The sequence below is a fragment of the Podarcis muralis genome, chromosome 13, assembly GCF_964188315.1.
Source record: "Podarcis muralis chromosome 13, rPodMur119.hap1.1, whole genome shotgun sequence".
NCBI lineage: Eukaryota > Metazoa > Chordata > Lepidosauria > Squamata > Lacertidae > Podarcis > Podarcis muralis.
This window is the reverse complement of record NC_135667.1, coordinates 2,303,047-2,322,939: the sequence shown is the minus strand read 5'-3', so window position 1 is coordinate 2,322,939 and position 19,893 is coordinate 2,303,047. Positions and strand designations below refer to the sequence as shown.

General features: G+C 51.9%; 1 protein-coding gene across 6 annotated transcripts in view; it reads right to left on the bottom strand.

Annotated features, from left to right (window-relative positions):
- GIGYF1 (GRB10 interacting GYF protein 1) overlaps window positions 1-19,893 on the bottom strand; it is a 57,069-nt gene that overhangs the window by 10,140 nt on the left and 27,036 nt on the right. For 3 of the 6 annotated variants that reach the window (XM_077916779.1, XM_077916781.1, XM_077916780.1), the window contains 15 exons: window positions 18,630-18,792; window positions 18,315-18,509; window positions 17,097-17,254; window positions 15,838-15,997; window positions 14,148-14,311; window positions 12,739-12,851; window positions 12,422-12,526; window positions 8,180-8,280; window positions 6,643-6,725; window positions 5,457-5,609; window positions 4,319-4,435; window positions 4,050-4,205; window positions 2,541-2,716; window positions 2,285-2,442; window positions 629-792 (listed from right to left, as the gene is read on the bottom strand). In XM_077916779.1, the coding sequence (XP_077772905.1) occupies window positions 629-792; window positions 2,285-2,442; window positions 2,541-2,716; window positions 4,050-4,205; window positions 4,319-4,435; window positions 5,457-5,609; window positions 6,643-6,725; window positions 8,180-8,280; window positions 12,422-12,526; window positions 12,739-12,851; window positions 14,148-14,311; window positions 15,838-15,997; window positions 17,097-17,254; window positions 18,315-18,509; window positions 18,630-18,792 (2,166 nt within the window). Of the gene's footprint in view, window positions 1-628; window positions 793-2,284; window positions 2,443-2,540; window positions 2,717-4,049; window positions 4,206-4,318; window positions 4,436-5,456; window positions 5,610-6,642; window positions 6,726-8,179; window positions 8,281-12,421; window positions 12,527-12,738; window positions 12,852-14,144; window positions 14,312-15,837; window positions 15,998-17,096; window positions 17,255-18,314; window positions 18,510-18,629; window positions 18,793-19,893 lie in introns of all 6 variants that reach the window. The other 3 variants (XM_028702270.2, XM_028702272.2, XM_077916782.1) reach the window with 2 other exon arrangements.

Genomic DNA, 19,893 nt, shown 5'->3' with positions numbered 1-19,893 from the left:
GATCAGCTGCTTCCTTTCAACACTCCCTTCCCTCTGGTTTGCCTTAGTGTCTTTTCCTTAGCTGGAGCAGTTTTTTGCTCCTCCTTTTCTTCTAATTTCTCTCATTATTGCTTTAGACTTCCTGTCTCCCCTCCTTGCAAGTTTGCTGTCTTTACCTCCCCCCTCCCAGGCAGCCTCCTTTATTGCTAGCCTCCCTTATCTCTCTCCCCGATCGGCAAACAATCAGCGGCTTTGTTTCAACACCCCCTTCCCTCTTTCAAAAAAAGAAGCATGGTCTCCTTTTTGCCCCTGGGCAATTCGGCTCCAGGGACCACGCATTCGCTCCATAAGACGCACAGACATTTCCCCTTACTTTTTAGGAAGAAAAAGCTGCGTCTTATGGAGTGAAAAATACGGTATTTAAAACGAGTGTCGTCAGTGATCTGTAGGGAAGCAGAAGTTGGCAAATGCGTCCAGTTTTTTGCTCTTCAAAATATGGCCACCCTACCAAACCTTGCTGTTTTGGGGGAAGCTGCCTGTTCTCCAGTCAAACATGACCCGGGTTGGACTTCCCTTGAATTCTTCTGCATATGTTGACACCTGGGGGTGGGAGATCGATGGCGGGTTCCCGCAACCGAGGGCCGCTCACCTGCTGCTGCTGGCGCTGCTGGCTGGCTCTCTGCTTGGCACGGCGCTCCAGGAACTGCTTCGCGAACTCTTTGGCTTCCACCGTGTCTCCCAGGTAGGAGCGGATGCAGTCGTGGACGTCGTAGGGGGACTCCACCTCCTTCAGGAAGGCCACCACAGTGGGGACTGGGTTGGGGTGGTGTTTTGGGGGGTGGGGGGAGAGGATGGCGGAAGAGAGAAGAGGAGAAACAGGATATTGCCACATCCTATTGCAGGGTAAAGGGGGGGGGGGAGTCCCATCCTTCCCTACACAGATGCGTGGAAAGAGAGGGAGAAAACAAGAGCCCTCCCTCCCGGGTCACGGCTACAAACGATTCCCAACAGAACACAGCAAGGCCTCTGTCTGGGTCAGGGGGGCAGAACAAGGGGGAAGAGGCTTGGCTTTTATCACTTTGCGTTTTTCTATGTACAGCGGACGCTCGGGTTGCAAACGTGATCTGTGCGGGATGCACATTCGCAACCCGCGTCTGCGCACGCCGGGTTGTGATTTATAATAATAATAGTAATAATTTATTATTTATACCCCGCCCATCTCGCTGGGTTTCCGCAGCCACCCTGGGCGGCCTCCAACAGAGTATTAAAAATACAGTGGTCTGTTAAACATTAAAAGCTTCCCTGAACAGGGCTGCCTTCAGATGTCTTCTAAAAGTTTGGTAGTTATTTTTCTCTCTGACATCTGGTGGGAGGGGGTTCCATAGGGCGGGCGCCACCACCGAGAAGGCCCTCTGCCTGGTTCCCTGCAACCTCACTTCTCGCAGGGAGGGAACCGCCAGAAGGCCCTCGGAGCTGGACCTCAGTGTCCGGTTAGAACGATAGGGGTGGAGACGCTCCTTCAGGTCTACTGGATTTGGCGCTTCTGCGCATGTGCAAAGTGTGACTTAGCGCTTCTGCGCATGCGCGGCCGCCGAAACCTGGAAGTAACCCGTACTTCTGGGTTTCGGCGATCCGCAACCCAAAAAACCCGCAACCTGAAGTGGCTGTAACCCAAGGACTGTATACATGCAATCTTTGTGGGACGACTGCTTTTTTTAAAACATGCTTTATTTGTTCCCGTTCATTACAGGTGACTCCCCGTTTATGCAAAATGGGCATAAATTGGGGGGGGGGGCTGGCCTCACAGTGCTTCCAACTCGCGAGGAGGCCTTCCCTGGAGCCTGAAGAGGACAGCCCCCCTTTGGGCTCCAGGGAGGGTCTCCCTGCGAGGCACAGGTGTAACACAGCTTTGCTTAGGCTGCTCGGGTCTCTCCCTCCAAATTTCCAGCTAAAAAAGTTTTTTTGGGGGGTGGGGTGCCTGTATTCATAACCTGCCTCCACCCTCTTCCATGCGCGAAGCAAGGATCCACGCAGGTGCCGTTAAAACTGCCCCCTCCCGCCCCTAACTGTGCTGCTAAAATCTGGCACCAAAAAACAGCTTTTTCGCGGAGCTGGAGGGGACACCGGGGGGTCATCTATCCCAACCCCCGTCGAGGTTTGGGGTTTTGTCGACCGCCTGCCTCTGGGCCTGCGCTACCCTCCTTGTGATCCACCCCGGGGCAGCCTAGGCGGGGGAGGGGGGCCCTTGTCCTGCTGTCCCTCCTCTTCCTCTTCTCCCCCCTCCCCCTCCCGCCTCCCCCCATACCATCAAGGTTGCTGGAGGTATTGAGGGCATGGAGCATTTGCTCACACCACTGCGTGAAACCGTCCTGCGGCTTGTGGATTCCCTGAAGCAGCTTCAGCAGCTTCTCCTCCTCGTCCGTCTTCTTCCGGCTCTGACGACAGGAGGCGTTGTACGTGTCCCTGAAAAGGAGGAGACCGGGGGGGGGGGGTGTGAGCTCGGATCCTGCCCCTCTCCCCTGGCCAAGCCCCACCGTCCATCCGCCCGCCCCGCTGCTCACCCCAGGGACGGGCTGCTGCGGCTGTTCTTCAAGCCCAGGCTCCGGGCGAGGGGGCCAGCGTTCTTCATGCTCTCCTCCCAGAGGCTGATGGAGCTGTTCTTCTCATGGGTTCCCCACAGCGGGCTCGAGTCAGCCCCCCACTGCGACGGGAGGCTGGTCAGACTGTGGCCGCCGTGCTGAGGGGGGAAAAGAGAGAAGCGTGAACCTGTTTGCAGAAGCCCAAACCCAACACGGCTGCTGCTGCTGCAATAATAATAATAATAATAATAATAATAATAATAATAATAATAATAACAAAATTACTTATAGAATAGAATAGAATTTATTATTTATACCCCGCTCATCTGGCTGGGTTTACCCAGCCACCCTGGGCGGCCTCCAACAGAGTATTAAAATACAGTGGCCTGTTAAACATTAAAAGCTTCCCTAAACAGGGCTGCCTTCAGATATCTTCTAAAAGCTTGGTAGTTATTTTTCTCTTTGACATCTGGTGGGAGGGCGTTCCACAGGGCGGGTGCCACCACCGAGAAGGCCCTCTGCCTGGTTTCCTGTACAGTGGTGCCTCGCAAGACAAAATTAATCCGTTCCGTGAGTCTCTTCGTCTTGCGGTTTTTTCGTCTTGTGAAGCACGGCTATTAGCGGCTTAGCGGCTATTAACGGCTTAGCGGCTTTAAGAAAAAGGAAACAAACTCGCAAGACGGAACGCCCATAGGGAAATTCATCTTGCGGAACGACTCAAAAAACGGAAAGCCCTTTCGTCTAGCGAGTTTTTCGTCTTGCGAGGCATTCGTCTTGCGGGGCACCACTGTAACTTGGCTTCTCGCAGCGAGGGAACCACCAGAAGGCCCTCGGAGCTGGACCTCAGTGTCCGGGCTGAACGATGGGAGTGGAGACGCTCCTTCAGGTATACTGGACCAAGGCTGTTTAGGGCTTTCAAGGTCAGCACCAACACTTTGAATTGTGATCGGAAACGTACTGGGAGCCAATGTAGGTCTTTCAAGACCGGTTTTATGTGGTCTCCCAGTCACCAGTCTGGCTGCCGCATTCTGGATTAGTAGTTTCCGGGTCACCTTCAAAGGTAGCCCCACGCAGAGCGCATGGCAGTAGTCCAGGCGGGAGATAACCAGAGCATGCACCACTCTGGCAAGACAGTCTGTGGGCAGGGAGGGTCTCAGCCCTGTTTAGGGAAGCTTTTAATGATTGATGTCTTGTAGTGTTTTTATACTTTGTTGGAAGCAGCCCAGAGCGGCTGGGGAAACTCAGTGCGTCATCATCGAAGGCCCTTTACACAGGTAAACTGGCAGCCCTGTTCAGGGGAGTTTTGGATGTGTGACATTTTCATGTGTTTTTATACTTTGTTGGAAGCCGCCCAGAGTGGCTGGGGAAACCCAGCCAGATGGGCGGGGTACAAATAATAAATTATTATTCTTATTCTTCTTCCTTCCTTCGCCCGGCTGGGTCCTCTCAAGCTGCCCCCCCCGGGGGGGAGCGGGGGGGGGGCTGACTCACGGCTCTCTGCTGCGCCCTCTGTTGCTGTTTCTGCATGTGCCTCTCGGACTCTTGCTGCAGCTCCAGCAGGGCCTTCATGGAGACGTTCTGCTTGGTCCACAGCGGGTGAGAGTTCTGCTGCTGCTGGATCAGCTTCAGGAGCTCCTGGTGGCGGCACTTGGGGGGGGGGGGAGGAGAGGCGTCAAGAAGGGAGGGCGAGAAGTGAGCCTGGCGCCCGGCAATCCAGTAGGGCCACCCCACACAAAAACCCGCACCAGAGCAGGGCTCACCTCTTCCCGCAAGGCCCGCACGTCCCCCAGTTTCTGGATATCCGAGATGCTGAAGCTGTTCTGGGTGGAGGAAGAGCTGTTCACGGACTGCTGGCCCCACGACGAGGAAGAGGGTAGCTGGAGGAAGAGGAGAGAGGGAATTAACTCCACACAAAAGCTTAGAAACAAACTAGGATTAGATACCCTACTATGCTAAGCCCTGAACACCGATATTCAGTACTTTCCGCCAGAGAACTACAAGTGAAAAACTTGAAACTCAAAGGACTTGACGGTGTCCCATATCGACCTAGAGAAGCCTGATCTATAATCGATACCCCCCGTTCCCCCCAACCCCAACTAGCAAAATATGAGCCTGTATACCGCCGTTGACAGTCTATCCTATGAAGGCCAAATAGTAGACACAACAGCCCAACACTAATACGTCAGGCTTTATTGGCCGAGGGAGCCGGCGTACAGCTTCCGGGTCATGTGGCCAGCATGACAAAGCCGCTTCTGGCGAACCAGAGCAGCGCACGGAAACGCCGTTTACCTTCCCACCGGAGCGGTACCTATTTATCTACTTGCACTTTGACGTGCTTTCGAACTGCTAGGTTGGCAGGAGCAGGGACCGAGCAACGGGAGCTCACCCCGTCGCAGGGATTCAAACTGCCAACCTTCTGATTGGCAAGTCCTAGGCTCTGTGGTTTAACCCACAGCACCACCCGCGTCCCATAAAATTTTTTTGTATACATGTTGGAAATTATAGTACAGTAAGTCCTGTAATGTAATATGACGTTTACCATAATCTTTTTTTGTATACGTGTTGGAAATTATATTATAGTAAGTCCTGTAATGTAATATGACAACGTTTACCGATGTAATATAAGAATGTTAACAAATAAATAAAATGCAAATTCAAAAAAAAGAATTCCCCCCCAAAAGCCACCCAAAGAAGGCCCCCACTTTCTTCCAAAGAGCACCCCCACCAAGACCAAGTCCCAGAGCCTTCAGAAAGGGGGTGAGAGAGGAAGGAAGCTGCTCTACACCCACAGGACAAGAGCTCCCGTGGACCCACACACTCGCAAGGGGTCTGAGCTGGAGGAAGAGGGGGTGCTGTCTGGGCCGGGGAAGAAGAAGAGCTATTGGGCTGGGGCCCCACCTGCGCATGGGAGGCCGTGCTGGCGCTGGCTGCCCTTGCCTGCTTGCGCCGGAACACCTCCTCCTCCTCGCGGCGCTTCTGTTCTTCCTGGCGCCGCTTCCGCTCGTCCTCGTCCCTCTTAGCCCTGAGTTCGGCGCCTCTCCGTTCTTGTAGCTGTGGGGTGGGAAGAGGTTGGACAAGCCGGTTAGGGTGCAAGGAGCCGCCTTGAACAGAATCAGGCGGCCGGGGGTCCCATCGAGCGCAGCACCACCTGCCCAGAACGGCCCCAGGGTTTCGGGCAGGGAAGTCTGTCTGAAGGGGACCTGGCCACAGTGATCCATGCGACGGTCACCTCCTGGCTTGACTACTGTAATTCGCTCTATGTGGGGCTGCCCTTGAAGCTGTCCCAGAAACTCCAGCGGGTGTAGAATGCTGTAGCGAGGCTCCTTATGGGGTCTCTGCCATGGGAGCATATTCACCCAGTGCTTTTCCAGCTGCACTGGCTCCTGGTGGAGTATAGGGTCGGGTTCAAGGTGCCGGTCTTGTAAGCCCTTTAAAGCCCTTTGTGGCTTAGGGCCCTCGTATTTACAGGACCGCCTCTCCTGGTCTGCCCCGCAGAGGACCTTCAGGTCCATGAATAATCATAGTTTAGAGGGCCCTAAGGAAGTCAGATTATCCTCCACCAGGGCCAGGGCCTTTTCAACAGTGGCCCCCGCCTGGTGGAACGCTCTGCCTCATGAGACCAGGGCCCTGCAGGATCTGATTTCTTTCCGCAGGGCCTGTAGGACAGAGTTGTTCCGCCTGGCCTTTGGCTTGGAGCCAATTTGATTCCCTCCCCCTCTTTCTTTTTTTCTTTTTCCTTTCTCCTCCTGTGATGAGGCTGCATATTAATATTTTAATGTTTCAATAGTTTAATGTTGTATTTTAATCTTGTTTTTAAGTTGTACTCATTCAACTTGTTTTTATTATTGCTTGTTAGCCGCCCTGAGCCCAGCCTTGGCTGGGTAGGGTGGGGTATAAATAAAAATTATTATTATTATTATTGTTATTATTATTATTATTATTATTATTATTATGCCGTTGGGGATCGGTCCGGGGCACTTTCCGCGTGCAAGACAGATTCCCTGCCACAGAGCCTAAGTTGCAGGAAGGCCCCAATTCAACCACACACGCACACCCCAGCCCTGCCACACAATGCACAACTCACTTTATGTTGCAGTTGAAGTTGTTCTAAAATTGGACCCTGAGTTGAAGAATTAATTGGAATATCCCATAAGCTGGCCTCACCGCCTGGAAAGAGAAAAGAGGGAATATGAGGCCGTGGGTGGGAGAAGAGAAGAGGCGTTAGCCATAGGAAAATCACGAGTTTGATCCCTTCGTGTCCAGTGCCCCCAACCCAACCCTATAAAAAGCAGAATAGTGGTTTGCCCGACCCCGGAAGGTAAAATTCAAAACAGGGGCGATTAATTGCACCTTTACTCAAATCCAATTGAAGCCGCTTCGTTTAATGAATTCAACTGGTCTGATATTTGACGAGCCTGATCCACTGATCCCAGCTTTTTGGAGTCTGGTGGTCATTTAAACCGCCAGCCCCCCCCCCAAAACTGGCTCTTAGCACACCCACCCCAATCCCAGGTTACCCCACTGCCAACTCTGGGAGCCAGGGGTGTAAAGTCAAGCTTAGGCCTGCCGCTCTGCTTACACTTCTACCTGCACTCGCGTAAAAACCCAGTGGACTTTGAATGTATTTTGATAAAAGTTTCGCAACCGCTGAACTTTAATCTGTGAGCTACGGGGAAATGGAAGACCCACCCACACCAAGGGTGATTCTAGTTCTACGAACGGGAAAAGAAAGGTGATGACTGAATGTTGCTCAAAACCACACACACACACCCTTGACTAAGGCACGTGTAGCTGCTGTTTAGCTTGCGTGCGAGAGACCAACATTAAAACTCCCCAACCCTAATTCCCAAGGAAGAGCCCTGTGAGATCCAGAAGCCTGCGCCTCGCTTTTTGAATGCTAGCGGCGAGCCGGCTTGGAAGATAAGGAAGTTATCCTGTTATATTCTCTTTTTTTACTTTCATAAAACCTATACACCGCTTTCTTTCTTTTTTAAGGAGGGGGGGAAAACTCCGGAGAGGTTTTACAATAAAACAACGGGTAAGAAAAAAATAATAGCAACCTGGGACTTTTAAAAATTTAAAGCAACAAGAAGCTTGAAGAGATAAAATCGGATATGGAAATATGGAACTATTGTGAGAGGCAGGACTGAGATTCGGAGTTGCTTTGACGTTCAGATCGTGGGAAGTCGTAAAATTAGAATTAAATTCGGAAGACAATTGGATTTTTTTTTTACTGGATTATGATTTGATAGGTTAATTGGGTGTTTTTTATTGGAAAATTAATAAATGCTCTAACAAAAAGAATAAAAATAAAAATTTAAAGCAACGACAGATTAAAACTTCCATCCATTTTCTAAACACCTGCAGCAGTGCCAGTTCCACTGACCCAAGTGGCTGAGCGGGTGTTTGCAGGATCAGGCAATTCTTAGGTCGTAGAATCACCTTGCAAGCCAGCTGAGGAACAATCCCATTTGGGGGGATAGGGGTAAGGATTTGAACCCAGCCCACAAGTACTACACTGCGTTCCAAGAACTGTGACTGGCCTAACGCCAAGTCTAAGCAAAACCACCTCCTCCTCCCTCCTTTCCACTCTTATTATGCCCAGAGGCCCGAATTGTCACCTGCTTGCGGTGAGGCTGAGGTATGTGTGTCCCACAGGGACCCGGTATCTGGCACAGATATTGATCGGTTCATAGAAGGAATCATTCCCTGCTCCCCGGCTCTGGAAACAAGCAAAGTGGCAAAGTTAGGGGACAGAGGAGAGAAACAACCGTCTCAGGGCTTCAGGATCGGACAAACCCGTGGAGGCCGGGAAGACAAGCCATGGATGCTAAACTATGGTTGGCTATGCTGCGCCTCCGCGCCTGGGAGACAGCAATGCTTTTGAACAAATCCCAGTTGCTGGAAACCACAGGAGAAGAGAATGTTCAGGTGCCCCTTGTGTGTTTCCCACGGAGGCATCTGGTTATTATTATTATAATTATCATCATTATCATCATCATCACATAGATTTTCTCATACAATACCTTCTTCCCTAACAGGGACTCAAGGCAGCTTACAGATAAAAATAATAACAGCTAAAAGCATGCAGGTGAAACTCAAAGAATCTTGTGGAAAAGTTCATTTATTTCTTTTTTTTTTTAAAAAGAATTTTATTTGTATTTTCCACACAACAACACCACCACGAAAGATATCAAAAGATAACAATACACAACACACACAAATCAACATTCGAAAACTAAAAAAGACAAAAAACAAAAACAAAAACAAACAAATCCATATCTTACAAGTTAATATTATACATTATGTTTTAAAGTTCACTTATTTCAGTAATTCAACTTGAAAGGTATCTTGACGTATCTCGCTTTACATGTCATGAGTCTATCTCATATATTAGTTTCACCTCTTAAGTTGAATTACTGAAATAAATGAACTTTTCCACGATATTCTAATTTCTTGAGTTTCACCTGTATAATAACAGCTAAAAGCATGGAAAATAATAATCACTAAAGAGCAGGTGTTAATGTAGCTATGTGGAGTCTTTTGAAATCCAGCCAGATGGGCAGTAAAAAATAGGTAAAGGACCTCTGACTGTTAGGTCCAGTCACGAACGACTCTGTGGTTGTGGCACTCATCTCGCTTTATTGGCCAAGGGAGCTGGCGTTTGTCTGCAGTTTTTCCGGGTCATGTGGCCAGCATGACTAAGCCGCTTCTGGCGAAACCAGAGCAGTGCACGGAAACGCCATTTACCTTCCCGCCAGAGTGGTACCTATTTATCTACTTGCAGTTACAGACAGGAGGCCATGTTGGTCTGCCGTAGTCAAAACAAAACAAAACAAAAAAAATTCCTTCCAGTAGCACCTTAGAGACCAACTAAGTCAGTTCTTGGTAAGAGTTTCTGTGTGCATGCACACTTCTTCAGATACACTGAAACAGAAGTCACGAGACTCTTATATATAATGAGAGGGTGGGGAGGGGTATTACTCAGAAGGGTGGTGGGAATGGTTGATTGGCTATGGGAATGGGTGATAGGTGTGGTAAACCTGTTGACGACTGTTAACGACTGCAATTGGTCTTAGAGGAAAAAGCAAGGAGTGAGATGGCTAAAAATAGCTCTATCATGTATAATGAGATAATTGGATTCTTATCTCATTGTACATGATAAAGCTATCAGTGTACAGTGGTGCCTCGCAAGACGAAATTAATTCGTTCCGCAAGTTTTTTCTTCTTGCGAGCTTTTCATCAGACCTACATTGGCTCCCAGTACGTTTCCGAGCACAATTCAAAGTGTTGGTGCTGACCTTGAAAGCCCTAAACGGCCTCAGTCCTGTATACCTGAAGGAGCGTCTCCACCCCCATCGTTCTGCCCGGACACTGAGGTCCAGCTCCGAGGGCCTTCTGGCGGTTCCCTCCCTGCGAGAAGCCATGTTAAAGGGAACCAGGCACAGGGCCTTCTTGGTGGTGGCGCCCTCCCACCAGATGTGAAGGAAATAAACAGCTATTTGATTAGAAGACATCTGAAGGCAGCCCTGTTTAGGGAAGTTTTTAATATTTAACGCTGTATTGTTTTTAACACTTGATTGGGAGCAGCCCAGAGTGGCTGGGGAAACTTAGCCAGATGGGAGGGGGTATAAATAATAATATATTATTATTATTATTATTATTATTATTACAGTGGTGCCTCGCAAGACGAAATTAATTCGTTCCGCAAGTCTCTTCGTCTTGCGGTTTTTTCGTCTTGCGATGCACGGTATCCCATAGGAATGCATTGAAAATCAATTAATGCGTTCCTAGGGAAACCGACTTCAGACCAGGTCCGGGGACAGTCTGTCCCCCGACCTCTTCTGAAGGCTGGGGGGGGGGGGACAAGGGATTTTCTTCCCACCCCCAGCATTTAAAAAAACCCCGGGACAGCGGAGGGCTTCTCCGCTGTCCGGGGCGATCTTAAAATGCTGGCGGGCGGCATTTTAAAATCGCCCCGGGACAGTGGAGGACTTCTCCGCTGTCCGGGGCGATTTAAAAGCCCCTGGGAAAGCAGGCAGGGGGGACAAAGACTTTTGCCCCCCGCCAGCCTTCAGAAGAGGTCCTGGACCTCTTCTGAAGGCCAGCGGGGGGCAAAAGTCTTTGCTCCCCCCTGCCTGCCTTCCCGGGAGAGCGGAGAATCGCGCTCCCGGGAGGGCTTTTAAAGGCAGGCAGGGGGGACAAAGACTTTCGCTCCCCCCCCGCCTGCCTTCAAAAGCTGTCCGGCCAAGGCTTGGCGGACCTCTTCGCAAGCAGCGGCAGCGCTGCCGCTGCTTGCGGAGAGTTGCCGGCATGCCGAAGCCTGCGCGTGCTGAGATCAGCGCGCCCAGGCTTCGCGGCCCCGCCGCCCGGCATCGGGGGTGGGAGGTTCCCGCCCCGCCGCCCGGCATCGGGGCATCGTCCCGATGCTGGGCGGCGGGGGGAGGTGGTGTCCCCGCCCCGCCGCCAGGCTTCGGAGGAGGTCTGAGGACAGCGGGGAAGACGCGCTGCGCTTCCCCGCTGTCCCGGAGATTTCCCTATGGGCTGTCGTCTTGCGAAGCAAGCCCATAGGGAAATTCGTTTTGCGAAGCGCCTCCAAAACGGAAAACCCTTTCGTCTAGCGGGTTTTCCGTCTTGCGAGGCGTTCGTCTTGCGAGGTACCACTGTATCTGAAGAAGTGTGCATGAACACGAAAGCTCATACTAATAACTTAACTTAGTTGGTCTCTAAGGTGCTACTGGAAGGAATTTTTTTATTATTTTATTTTATCTACTTTCACTTTGACATGCTCTTGAACTGCTAGATTGGCAGGAGCAGGGACCGAGCAATGGGAGCTCACCCTGTCGCAAGATTCGAACCGCCAACCTTCTGATCGGCAACCCAAGAGGCTAGGTGGTTTACACCACAGCATCACCCACGTCCCTGTGGTATAAGTAATATATTATTATTATTATTATTGAGTGGTTGTGACTCACTTCTGGTTGCCTTGGGCAAAATAAAACTACTAGCAGATTGAATGAATGATCATAAACACCCCTGGGTGCAGAGAGAGAAGACTGTATACCTGAAGGAGCGTCTCCACCCCATCATTCTGCCCAGACACTGAGGTCGAGCGCCGAGGGCCTTCTAGCGGTTCCCTCCCTGTGAGAAGCAAAGCTACAGGGAACCAGGCAGAGGGCCTTCTCGGTGGTGGCACCCGCCCTGTGGAACACCCTCCCACCAGATGTCAAAGAGATAAACAACTACCAAACTTTTAGAAGACATCTGAAGGCAGCCCTGTTTAGGGAAGTTTTTAATGTTTAATAGTTTATTTTATTTTAGTGCTTTGTTGGAGGCCGCCCAGAGTGGCTGGGGAAACCCAGCCAGAGGGGCGGGGTATAAATAATAAATTAGTATTATTATTATTATTATTATTATTGGGATGCGGGTGGCGCTGTGGGTTAAACCACACAGCCTAGGACTTGCCGATCAGAAGGTCGGTGGTTCGAATCCCCGCCACGGGGTGAGCTCCCGTTGTTCAGTCCCTGCTCCTGCCCACCTAGCAGTTCGAAAGCACGTCAAAGTGCAAGTAGATAAATAGGTACCACTTCAGTGGGAAGGTAAACGGCGTTTCCGTGCGCTGCTCTGGTTCGCCAGAAGCGGCTTAGTCCTGCTGGCCACATGACCCGGAAGCTGTACGCCAGCTCCCTTGGCCAGTAAAGCGAGATGAGCGCCGCAACTCCAGAGTCAGTCACGAATGGACCTAGCGGTCAGGGGTCCCTTTACCTTATTATAATTATTATTACTGGGCTGACAGTGAGGAGCTTGGGAGAAGGGCTGCTGGGAAGCCTCCTTCCCTGGGACTCCGGGGCCCCAGGCCTCACCTTGGCTTGAGAGCTTGCAGCTGCTGCAGGAAGGTGGTGAGCTGTTGCTGCGTCAGGTCCCCCGCCGCCACCTTCTGCTGGAGGGAGCACTGGGCGTACTGCCTGCTGTGGGAGGAAGGAAAAGGGGAGAAGGGGTGTCAGGAACCCATCCGCTGCTGGAACAATTCTGACCTCCTGAGATTGGCGTGCACCCCCCCCCATCACCTCCCATGGAACAGCCCATCAGGAAGAGGCAAGGATGCACCAAGGCCTTCCTCCTTCCCTCTCTTCTGCAAGGGAATCAACCTTCAAGGGGACCGCCCTGCGAGGTGGGCTACCTGTTGACAAGCTGAAGCAGCTGTTGGTGCTGGAGCTGCTGGTAGAGGGCAGCGGTGGCCAGCTCCTGCTGCTTCTTCAGGCGCTCCTGGTCCATGTTTCCCTGGGCAGACAGGAGAAGACACAAAACCAGCCCAGGTCACAAGCAGAGAAGCGGCCGAGGGAGGGAGAGCGGCTCAACAGGCGGTGGCTTGGTATAGAGTCTCACTCCGCCACCGCCACTGTTTAAATGTGTTTACAGGGGTGCCTTGGTTCTCGAACGCCTTGGTACTCAAACAACTTGGAACCCAAATACTGCAAACCCGGAAATAAGTGTTCCGGTTTGCAAACTTTTTCCCGGAAGCCAAACGATATAAGATATCTGTTTTGAGTGCTATGCTTCCGATTTAAGTACCACACTTCCGTTTTGAGTGTTATGCTGAGGTCTGTCTGTCTGCGCTATTTATTTTGTGTTTTTTGTGGCTCTTTCTTCTGCTTTTGTGACTGTGTGGAACCCAGTTCAGCTACTGATTGATTGTGTGACTGCGGTACATTGTTGATTGCTTTCATTTTATAATAATAACAAAAAAATAAACAATTTTATTTGTACCCCGCCCTCCCCAGCCAAAACCGGGATCAGGGCAGCTAACACCAGGTATAAAAACAATTGATTAAAATACAACTTAAAAACAACATTAAAATGCAGCCTCATTTCAGTAGAAACTCAAATCAAAAACTTTTGGGGGATGAAAACGTCAAATCTTCACCAAGGCCAACTATTCAGACTGGTCCTACGGTGGGCCAGAAAAAAGCCAGGGAAGTCCCCAAATGGGAGTTCCATCGCAGAAGGAGAAAAGAAAGAGGGGGAGAGGATCAAGTTGATTCAAAGCCAAAGTCCAGGCGGAACAACTCTGTCTTACAGGCCCTGCAGAAAGAAATCAGATCCTGCAGGGCCCTGGTCTCATGAGGCAGAGCGTTACACCAGGCGGGGGCCACTGTTGAAAAGGCCCTGGCCCTGGTGGAGGCTAATCTGACTTCCTTAGGGCCCGGGACCTCTAGGGTGTTGCTATTTGTGGACCTTAAGGTCCTCCGTGGGGCAGACCGGGAGAGGCAGTCCCGTAAGTACAAGGGTCCTAGGCCATGGATTTTATGGATCCATGGTCTCCGTTAGATTGCAAAATTCATGTTCAACTGCTGTCTTAGGGGTTGTTTTTAAAAGTCTGGAACGGATTAATCCGTTTTGCATTACTTTCTATGGAAAGTGAGCCCTGGTTTTGGAACGCTTTGGTTTTGGAACGGATTAAGTCTGAGAACCATGGCACCGCTGTACTGCCCTCCATCCGCCGATCTCGGTTAAAAACACAAAAACCTCGCCCTCTTCCCCCCCCCCCACACACCGTCCCCACCATCCCCTCCCTGGTCCTCTCACCAGCAAGGGGGGTGGCGATGGACCCGGAGCGAAAGGCACTCTTCCCCACATCTTAATGACTTCGCCCAGCGGCTGGAAGCCCTCGTCGCAGCCTCGCTTCACCAGCAGGGACATGGTGAAGTAGCCGGCCTGGAACCACTCCGCCATCTCTTGAGTCGTGAAGGGGCCTGGCGAGACAGGAAGGGGCAGGTCAGTGATCCGAGGGGGGAGAATCGGGGCTGCGGATCCAGACACAGGGACACCCCGCCTGGCTGCAAAGCTCACCTCCACCCCCCCCCAATTTTTTTAAAATTAATTTCCCACATTTATAACAGAAATAACATACAAAACACACAAACGAAAACACGTTACAATACTCAAAAAAAGGAGAGGGAAACACTTCCAAGACCTAATTTAACTTTCATTGTTAAATGACTTCCTCAAATCCCCCCTAACGGAATTTCATTGCATCACCTTGTAACAGTTCTCCAAAATCGTATTTCTAATAAAAATGATCTCCTTCAATTTACTATCCGCTTCTCTTTTATTGGTATTCTAATCCTTAATGCTTTGCAATTAATTCTTGTTCTAATCCTAAACCTGCTTGATACTTCCAAGTATCTTCTAATTATCTTATGTTACAATATTTGGCTATGGATTCTTTGAATTTCTTCCAATCTTCTTGATACTCCTCTTCTTTCCGGTCGCAGATTCTTCCAGTCAGGTCGGCTAGCTCCAAAAAGTCCAACATCTTCATCTGCCATTCTTCTATTGTTGGTATTTGAGATTTCCCATTTTTAGTTAATAGCAGTCTTGCTGCTGCAGCTGCAGTTGTTGTTGTTGTTTAGTCGTTTAGCCGTGTCCGACTCTTCGTGACCCCCTGGACCAGAGCATGCCAGGCCCTCCTGTCTTCCACTGCCTCCCGCAGTTTGGTCAGACTCATGCTGGTCGCTTCGAGAACACTGTCCCACCATCTCGTCCTCCGTCGTCCCCTTCTCCTTGCGCCCTCCATCTTTCCCAATATCAGGGTCTTTTCCAGGGAGTCTTCTCTTCTCATGAGGTGGCCAAAGTCTTGGAGCCTCAGCTTCAGGATCTGTCCTTCCAGTGAGCACTCAGGGCTGATTTCCTTCAGAACGGAGAGGTATGATCTTCTTGCAGTCCATGGGACTCTCAAGAGTCTCCTCCAGCACCAGAATTCGAAAGCATAAATTCTTCGGCGACCAGCCTTCTCTATGGTCCAGCTCTCACTTCCATACATCACTACATCACTACCTTGCTGCTGGAAAAAGGTAAAGGGACCCCCGACCATTAGGTCCAGTCATGGCCGACTCTGGGGTTGTGGCGCTCATCTCGCTTTACTGGCTGAGGGAGCCGGCGTACAGCTTCCGGGTCATGCGGCCAGCATGACTAAGCCGCTTCTGGCGAACCAGAGCAGCGCATGGAAACGCCGTTTACCTTCCTGCCGGAGCAGTACCTATTTATCTACTTGCACTTTGATGTGCATTCGAGCTGCTAGGTTGGCAGGAGCAGGGACCGAGCAACAGGAGCTCACCCCGTCGCGGGGATTCGAACCGCCGACCTTCTGATCGGCAAGTCCTAGGCTCTGTGGTTTAACCCCCAGCGCCACCCGCGTCCCACGCCTTGCCGCTGTAGCGGCATACAAAAACAATCGAACATCTTTGTTTGGCAATTCCAATCCCACTGCAAAGCTCACCTTGGATCTCCCCCTGGGGATCCTTGTAGAACCACTTCATGGCTGCCTCGTGGGAGAGCGGCAAGGCGGCGGCCGTGTTGCGATGGTCCACGATGGTCTGGGTGAAGTGCTCCTCCTCCAGAGAGCTGTCCTGCAAGGAAGCCACCATCTTCTCCGCTTCCTAGGGGAGTGGAGGGGAAAGGGGGCAGGGAGGGTTGGGGAAGAAATGCGGAGGGAGATGATGCGCGTCTGTCGTGAGCTTGCGAAAACGCACACAGAGAAATGCACACGATATCCCCCCCCCCCGCGCACTACTTCCAAATATTTTGCACTGCGACGGGTTGAGCTGGGTGACCCTTAAGAGTCGGACACCTGCAACACTGGCTCCTAGCTATCCCACCGTCACTGAAAGAATTTCGCTTGAGCATCCAGAAAGGTTTTCTTTACAAACCTGGTGTGCGTTAATACAGGTTTCCTCGGCCCTCCAGATGTTTTTTTGAGACTACAATTCCCAGCATCCCTGACCACTGGTCCTGTTAGATAGGGATGATGGGAGTTGTAGTCCCAAAACAGCTGGAGGGCCAAGTTTGCCTGTGCCTGCTTTAGATACAGCTTTCACTGACTGGATGCCTTCAGCTGTTCTGGACCACAACCGCCCGCATCATCAGGCCTGGCTAGCTCAGGCTGACGGGAGGTGTAGGCTAAAAACATCTGGAGGGACGAGGCTGAGGAAGCCAGTGTTAATCCGACTGCTTTCCCATGGTCATTGCTGTGAGCCACTTACCTGGTTGAGAGAGGGGGCGGCTAAAAGTGTTATAATAATAGTAATCATTATAATTATAATTATTATTATTTATACCCCGCCCATCTGGCTGGGTTTTCCCCAGCCACTCTGGGCGGCTTCCCAAAAAATCTTAAAATACAATAATCCGTCAAACATTAAAAGCTTCCCTAAACAGGGCTGCCTTCAGATGTCTCCTAAAAGTCTGTTATGAATCAAACCAAAGCCAAAAGGCTGGGATCTTGACCTAGTAATTTGGGGGGGGGGGGGCAGCCCCCGCCTCAGCATGAAGATTCAGAGCTTCTGCACTGAATGCGGGAGCCAGCCATGAAAACATGTTTGCTGCAACCAACCAGCCAACCCACGCAAGCCAGAGTGATGATGATGATGAATATCCCGCCCTCTCCAGCTGAAGCCGGGCTCAGAGTGGCTAATAACAATAAAAGTAACAGTGCAATTCCCTAACACAGATTCCCTTGGCGCTGCAACCCCCGCTCACCTGCTGCAGGTGCTTCATCCCGTCCTCATCCTCGTTGTCCCCAACTGTGAATTCAGTAGTAGCAGCAGCAGCAGTTGCGGACGAGGGCGCCGGCGTGGGAAGGGCAGCCACAGCAGCCGGGTTGAGCTGAGCCGGGTGGCTGAGGAGGCACGGATCCCCTGGAGGGGGAAGAAGGAGGAGGGTTCATTCCCTCGCACAGAACGACCCCATCTCCGAGAGCCCCCCAAGAGCCCCCCAAACAAGACAACAGGGGCAGAAGAGGAGGCTCCCTTGCGGGTTACGAAGCCAGCCCGGCCCATTTCTGACCCCGCCAGCCCTTTCCCTAGCTAACAGGTTTCCTCGTGGTTTAACGGTGTTGCTACCCGCCCTTCTGCACCAATCTGCAGCAGGCGGTCAAGCAGCCGTCAGTTGTGATGCCCTGGAAGCGCTAGGACAGGGGTCAGCAACCTGCAGCCCAAGGGCCAGAAGCAGCCAACGGAGGCCGTTGTAACCGGCCTACGAGCCGCCCCCAAACCCAGCCGCCCGCTTGGCGAGTCCCCGTGTGCTGTGCTAAACTGGCACAGAACAGCGCAGGGTCTCTCTTCCGCAGCTCCGGAAATCGCTTCTGCGCAGGTGCGATTTCCGGCATCTGGGCACGTGCAAATGTGATTTCCGGCGCCACGGACACGCGCAGGTGCCATTTCCGGCATCTGTGCATGCGCAGAAGTGATTTCCACAGCCATGGAAATGCGGAAATGCGATTTCCGGCATCTGTGCATGCGCAGAAGTGATTTCCACAGCCATGGAAATGCGGAAATGCGATTTCCGGCATCTGTGCATGCGGAGAAGTGATTTCCACAGCCATGGAAATGCGGAAATGCGATTTCCGGCATCTGGGCATGCGCAGAAGTGATTTCCGCCGCCACGGAAATGCGCAGATGCGATTTCCGGCATCTGGGCATGCGCAGAAGTGATTTCTGGCGCCGCGGACATGCGCAGATGCGATTTCCGACATCTGGGCATGCGCAGAAGTGATTTCTGGTGCCACGGACATGCGCAGATGCAATTTCTGGTGCCGCGGACATGCGCAGATACAATTTCCGGCATCGCGCTGCGCCGGTCCAGCCCACAGAGGACCTCCACGGGTGTGATCCGGCTCAGGCCTGGTAAGCCTTGACAACCCTTGAAGTAACAGGAGAAGGGGAGAATCGCAGGCCCCTCCCTCCCTCCTCCACATACCATCGAGAGCTTCCTTCTCCTTGTTGCCACCAGGCGCCAGCCCCGAGACCTCCACCTTCGACGAGACCCCCGGCGTGACGCTCTCGCATTCACCCCCGGGGGCAGTAGCAGTGGGGAAAGAGGGGCCCGTTCGCCACGGGGCACCGGGAGGAGCAGGCAGTTTCTCCTCCGGCACTTGCCGGGGCTCCTTCCGTTCTGAGAGAAAAGGAGGGGAAGGGGTGCAGAAGGAGGTTATTCGGGGGGGGGTAGGGGGTCAAGCCTACAGCCTTCCTGCCCTCTGTCCAAGGAGCAGCTCCACCTCCCCCAACCTCTCACCTCTCTCCGGCCCCTCCTTGGCCGTGGGGCTGGCAGGGACCTCCCCGCCCTCTCTCCTGTCGCCGTCCTTGGCCTCCGGCAGCTCCTCCTCCTCCTCTTCCTCTTCTTGCAGAGGCTGGAAGCTTAACTCCTGCTCCTCAAGGATCGGCTCTTTGGGGCTCTTCTGCAGAAGGAGAAGAGAAGAGGCCACTGTCAGCTTTACGAAGTCTTGCTTCACATACCTCTGTCTCTGCTGGGTCTCGCAGCAGCCAGCAGCAGCCCTACTCTCGTGTAAGCGCCGTGGATCTGGGCCCATAACCCTGTTGTTGGGATGCGTCCTGGGAGGCGGGGGCAATTCGCAGGCCCCCAGCTGGCTCCGGCCCACCGGCCGGCAACCGGGCGAACTCCGGTCTCCTTTGGCACAGCCTCAATCAGCGACTCATAGCTTAAGAAACTTGAGCACGCTCTAATCAGCAGAGTGAATAACTCTCCACAACGGAAGTGGCGGACAGAGGCATATGTAAGGTGTATTTACAAGCGTTTATTCGGCATTAGAGCAAAGGAAAACATGTCTGCTTCCCTTCGTGTCCAAGCAAAAAACATAGGCAAAAGCTATATACGACGGAAGTTCCCAGCAGACCGTGCTGGAAGTAAACAGACATGTGACATACAACAACTCCACATGCCTGTTCTAAAAGTGGAATGGAACTATATCCTAACAGGATAGCCATTGGGGGGGGGGGTCGTGGATGCCCCCCATCACCATGCACAGTCCGGAAGGGATCCAGTTGGGAAAGGAAGGATGGCCAATGGGAAGGGAAGGAACAAGAACCAGGCTGTAAGGGAATGACCAAACCTCGAAGGAAAGGGGGGGGGGGGGAGAGAGATACTTGGCAGGGGCTATATGACCTCCCATCACCCTGAGTAATTTATTATTATTAATTATTATAATTATCATCATCATCATCATCCTCCTGCTGTCTTTTCCCCAGACTGGGCCTCAAGGCAGCTTACACAAATTTTTAAAAATACAAAACGCTAAAAAGCACCTTCATATATTAATTAAAAAATAACTTAGCAAGAGTTAAAATGAATACAGTGGTACCTCTGGTTGTGAACGGGATCCGTTCCGGAGCCCCGTTCGTAACAGGAGCAGAACGCGACCCGCATCTGCGGGTCGCGATTCGCTGCTTCTGCGCATGAGCATGACGTCATCTTGAGCGCCTGCGCGTGCGAGAGCGGCAAAACCCGGAAGTAACCCTTTCTGGTACTTCCGGGTCGCTGC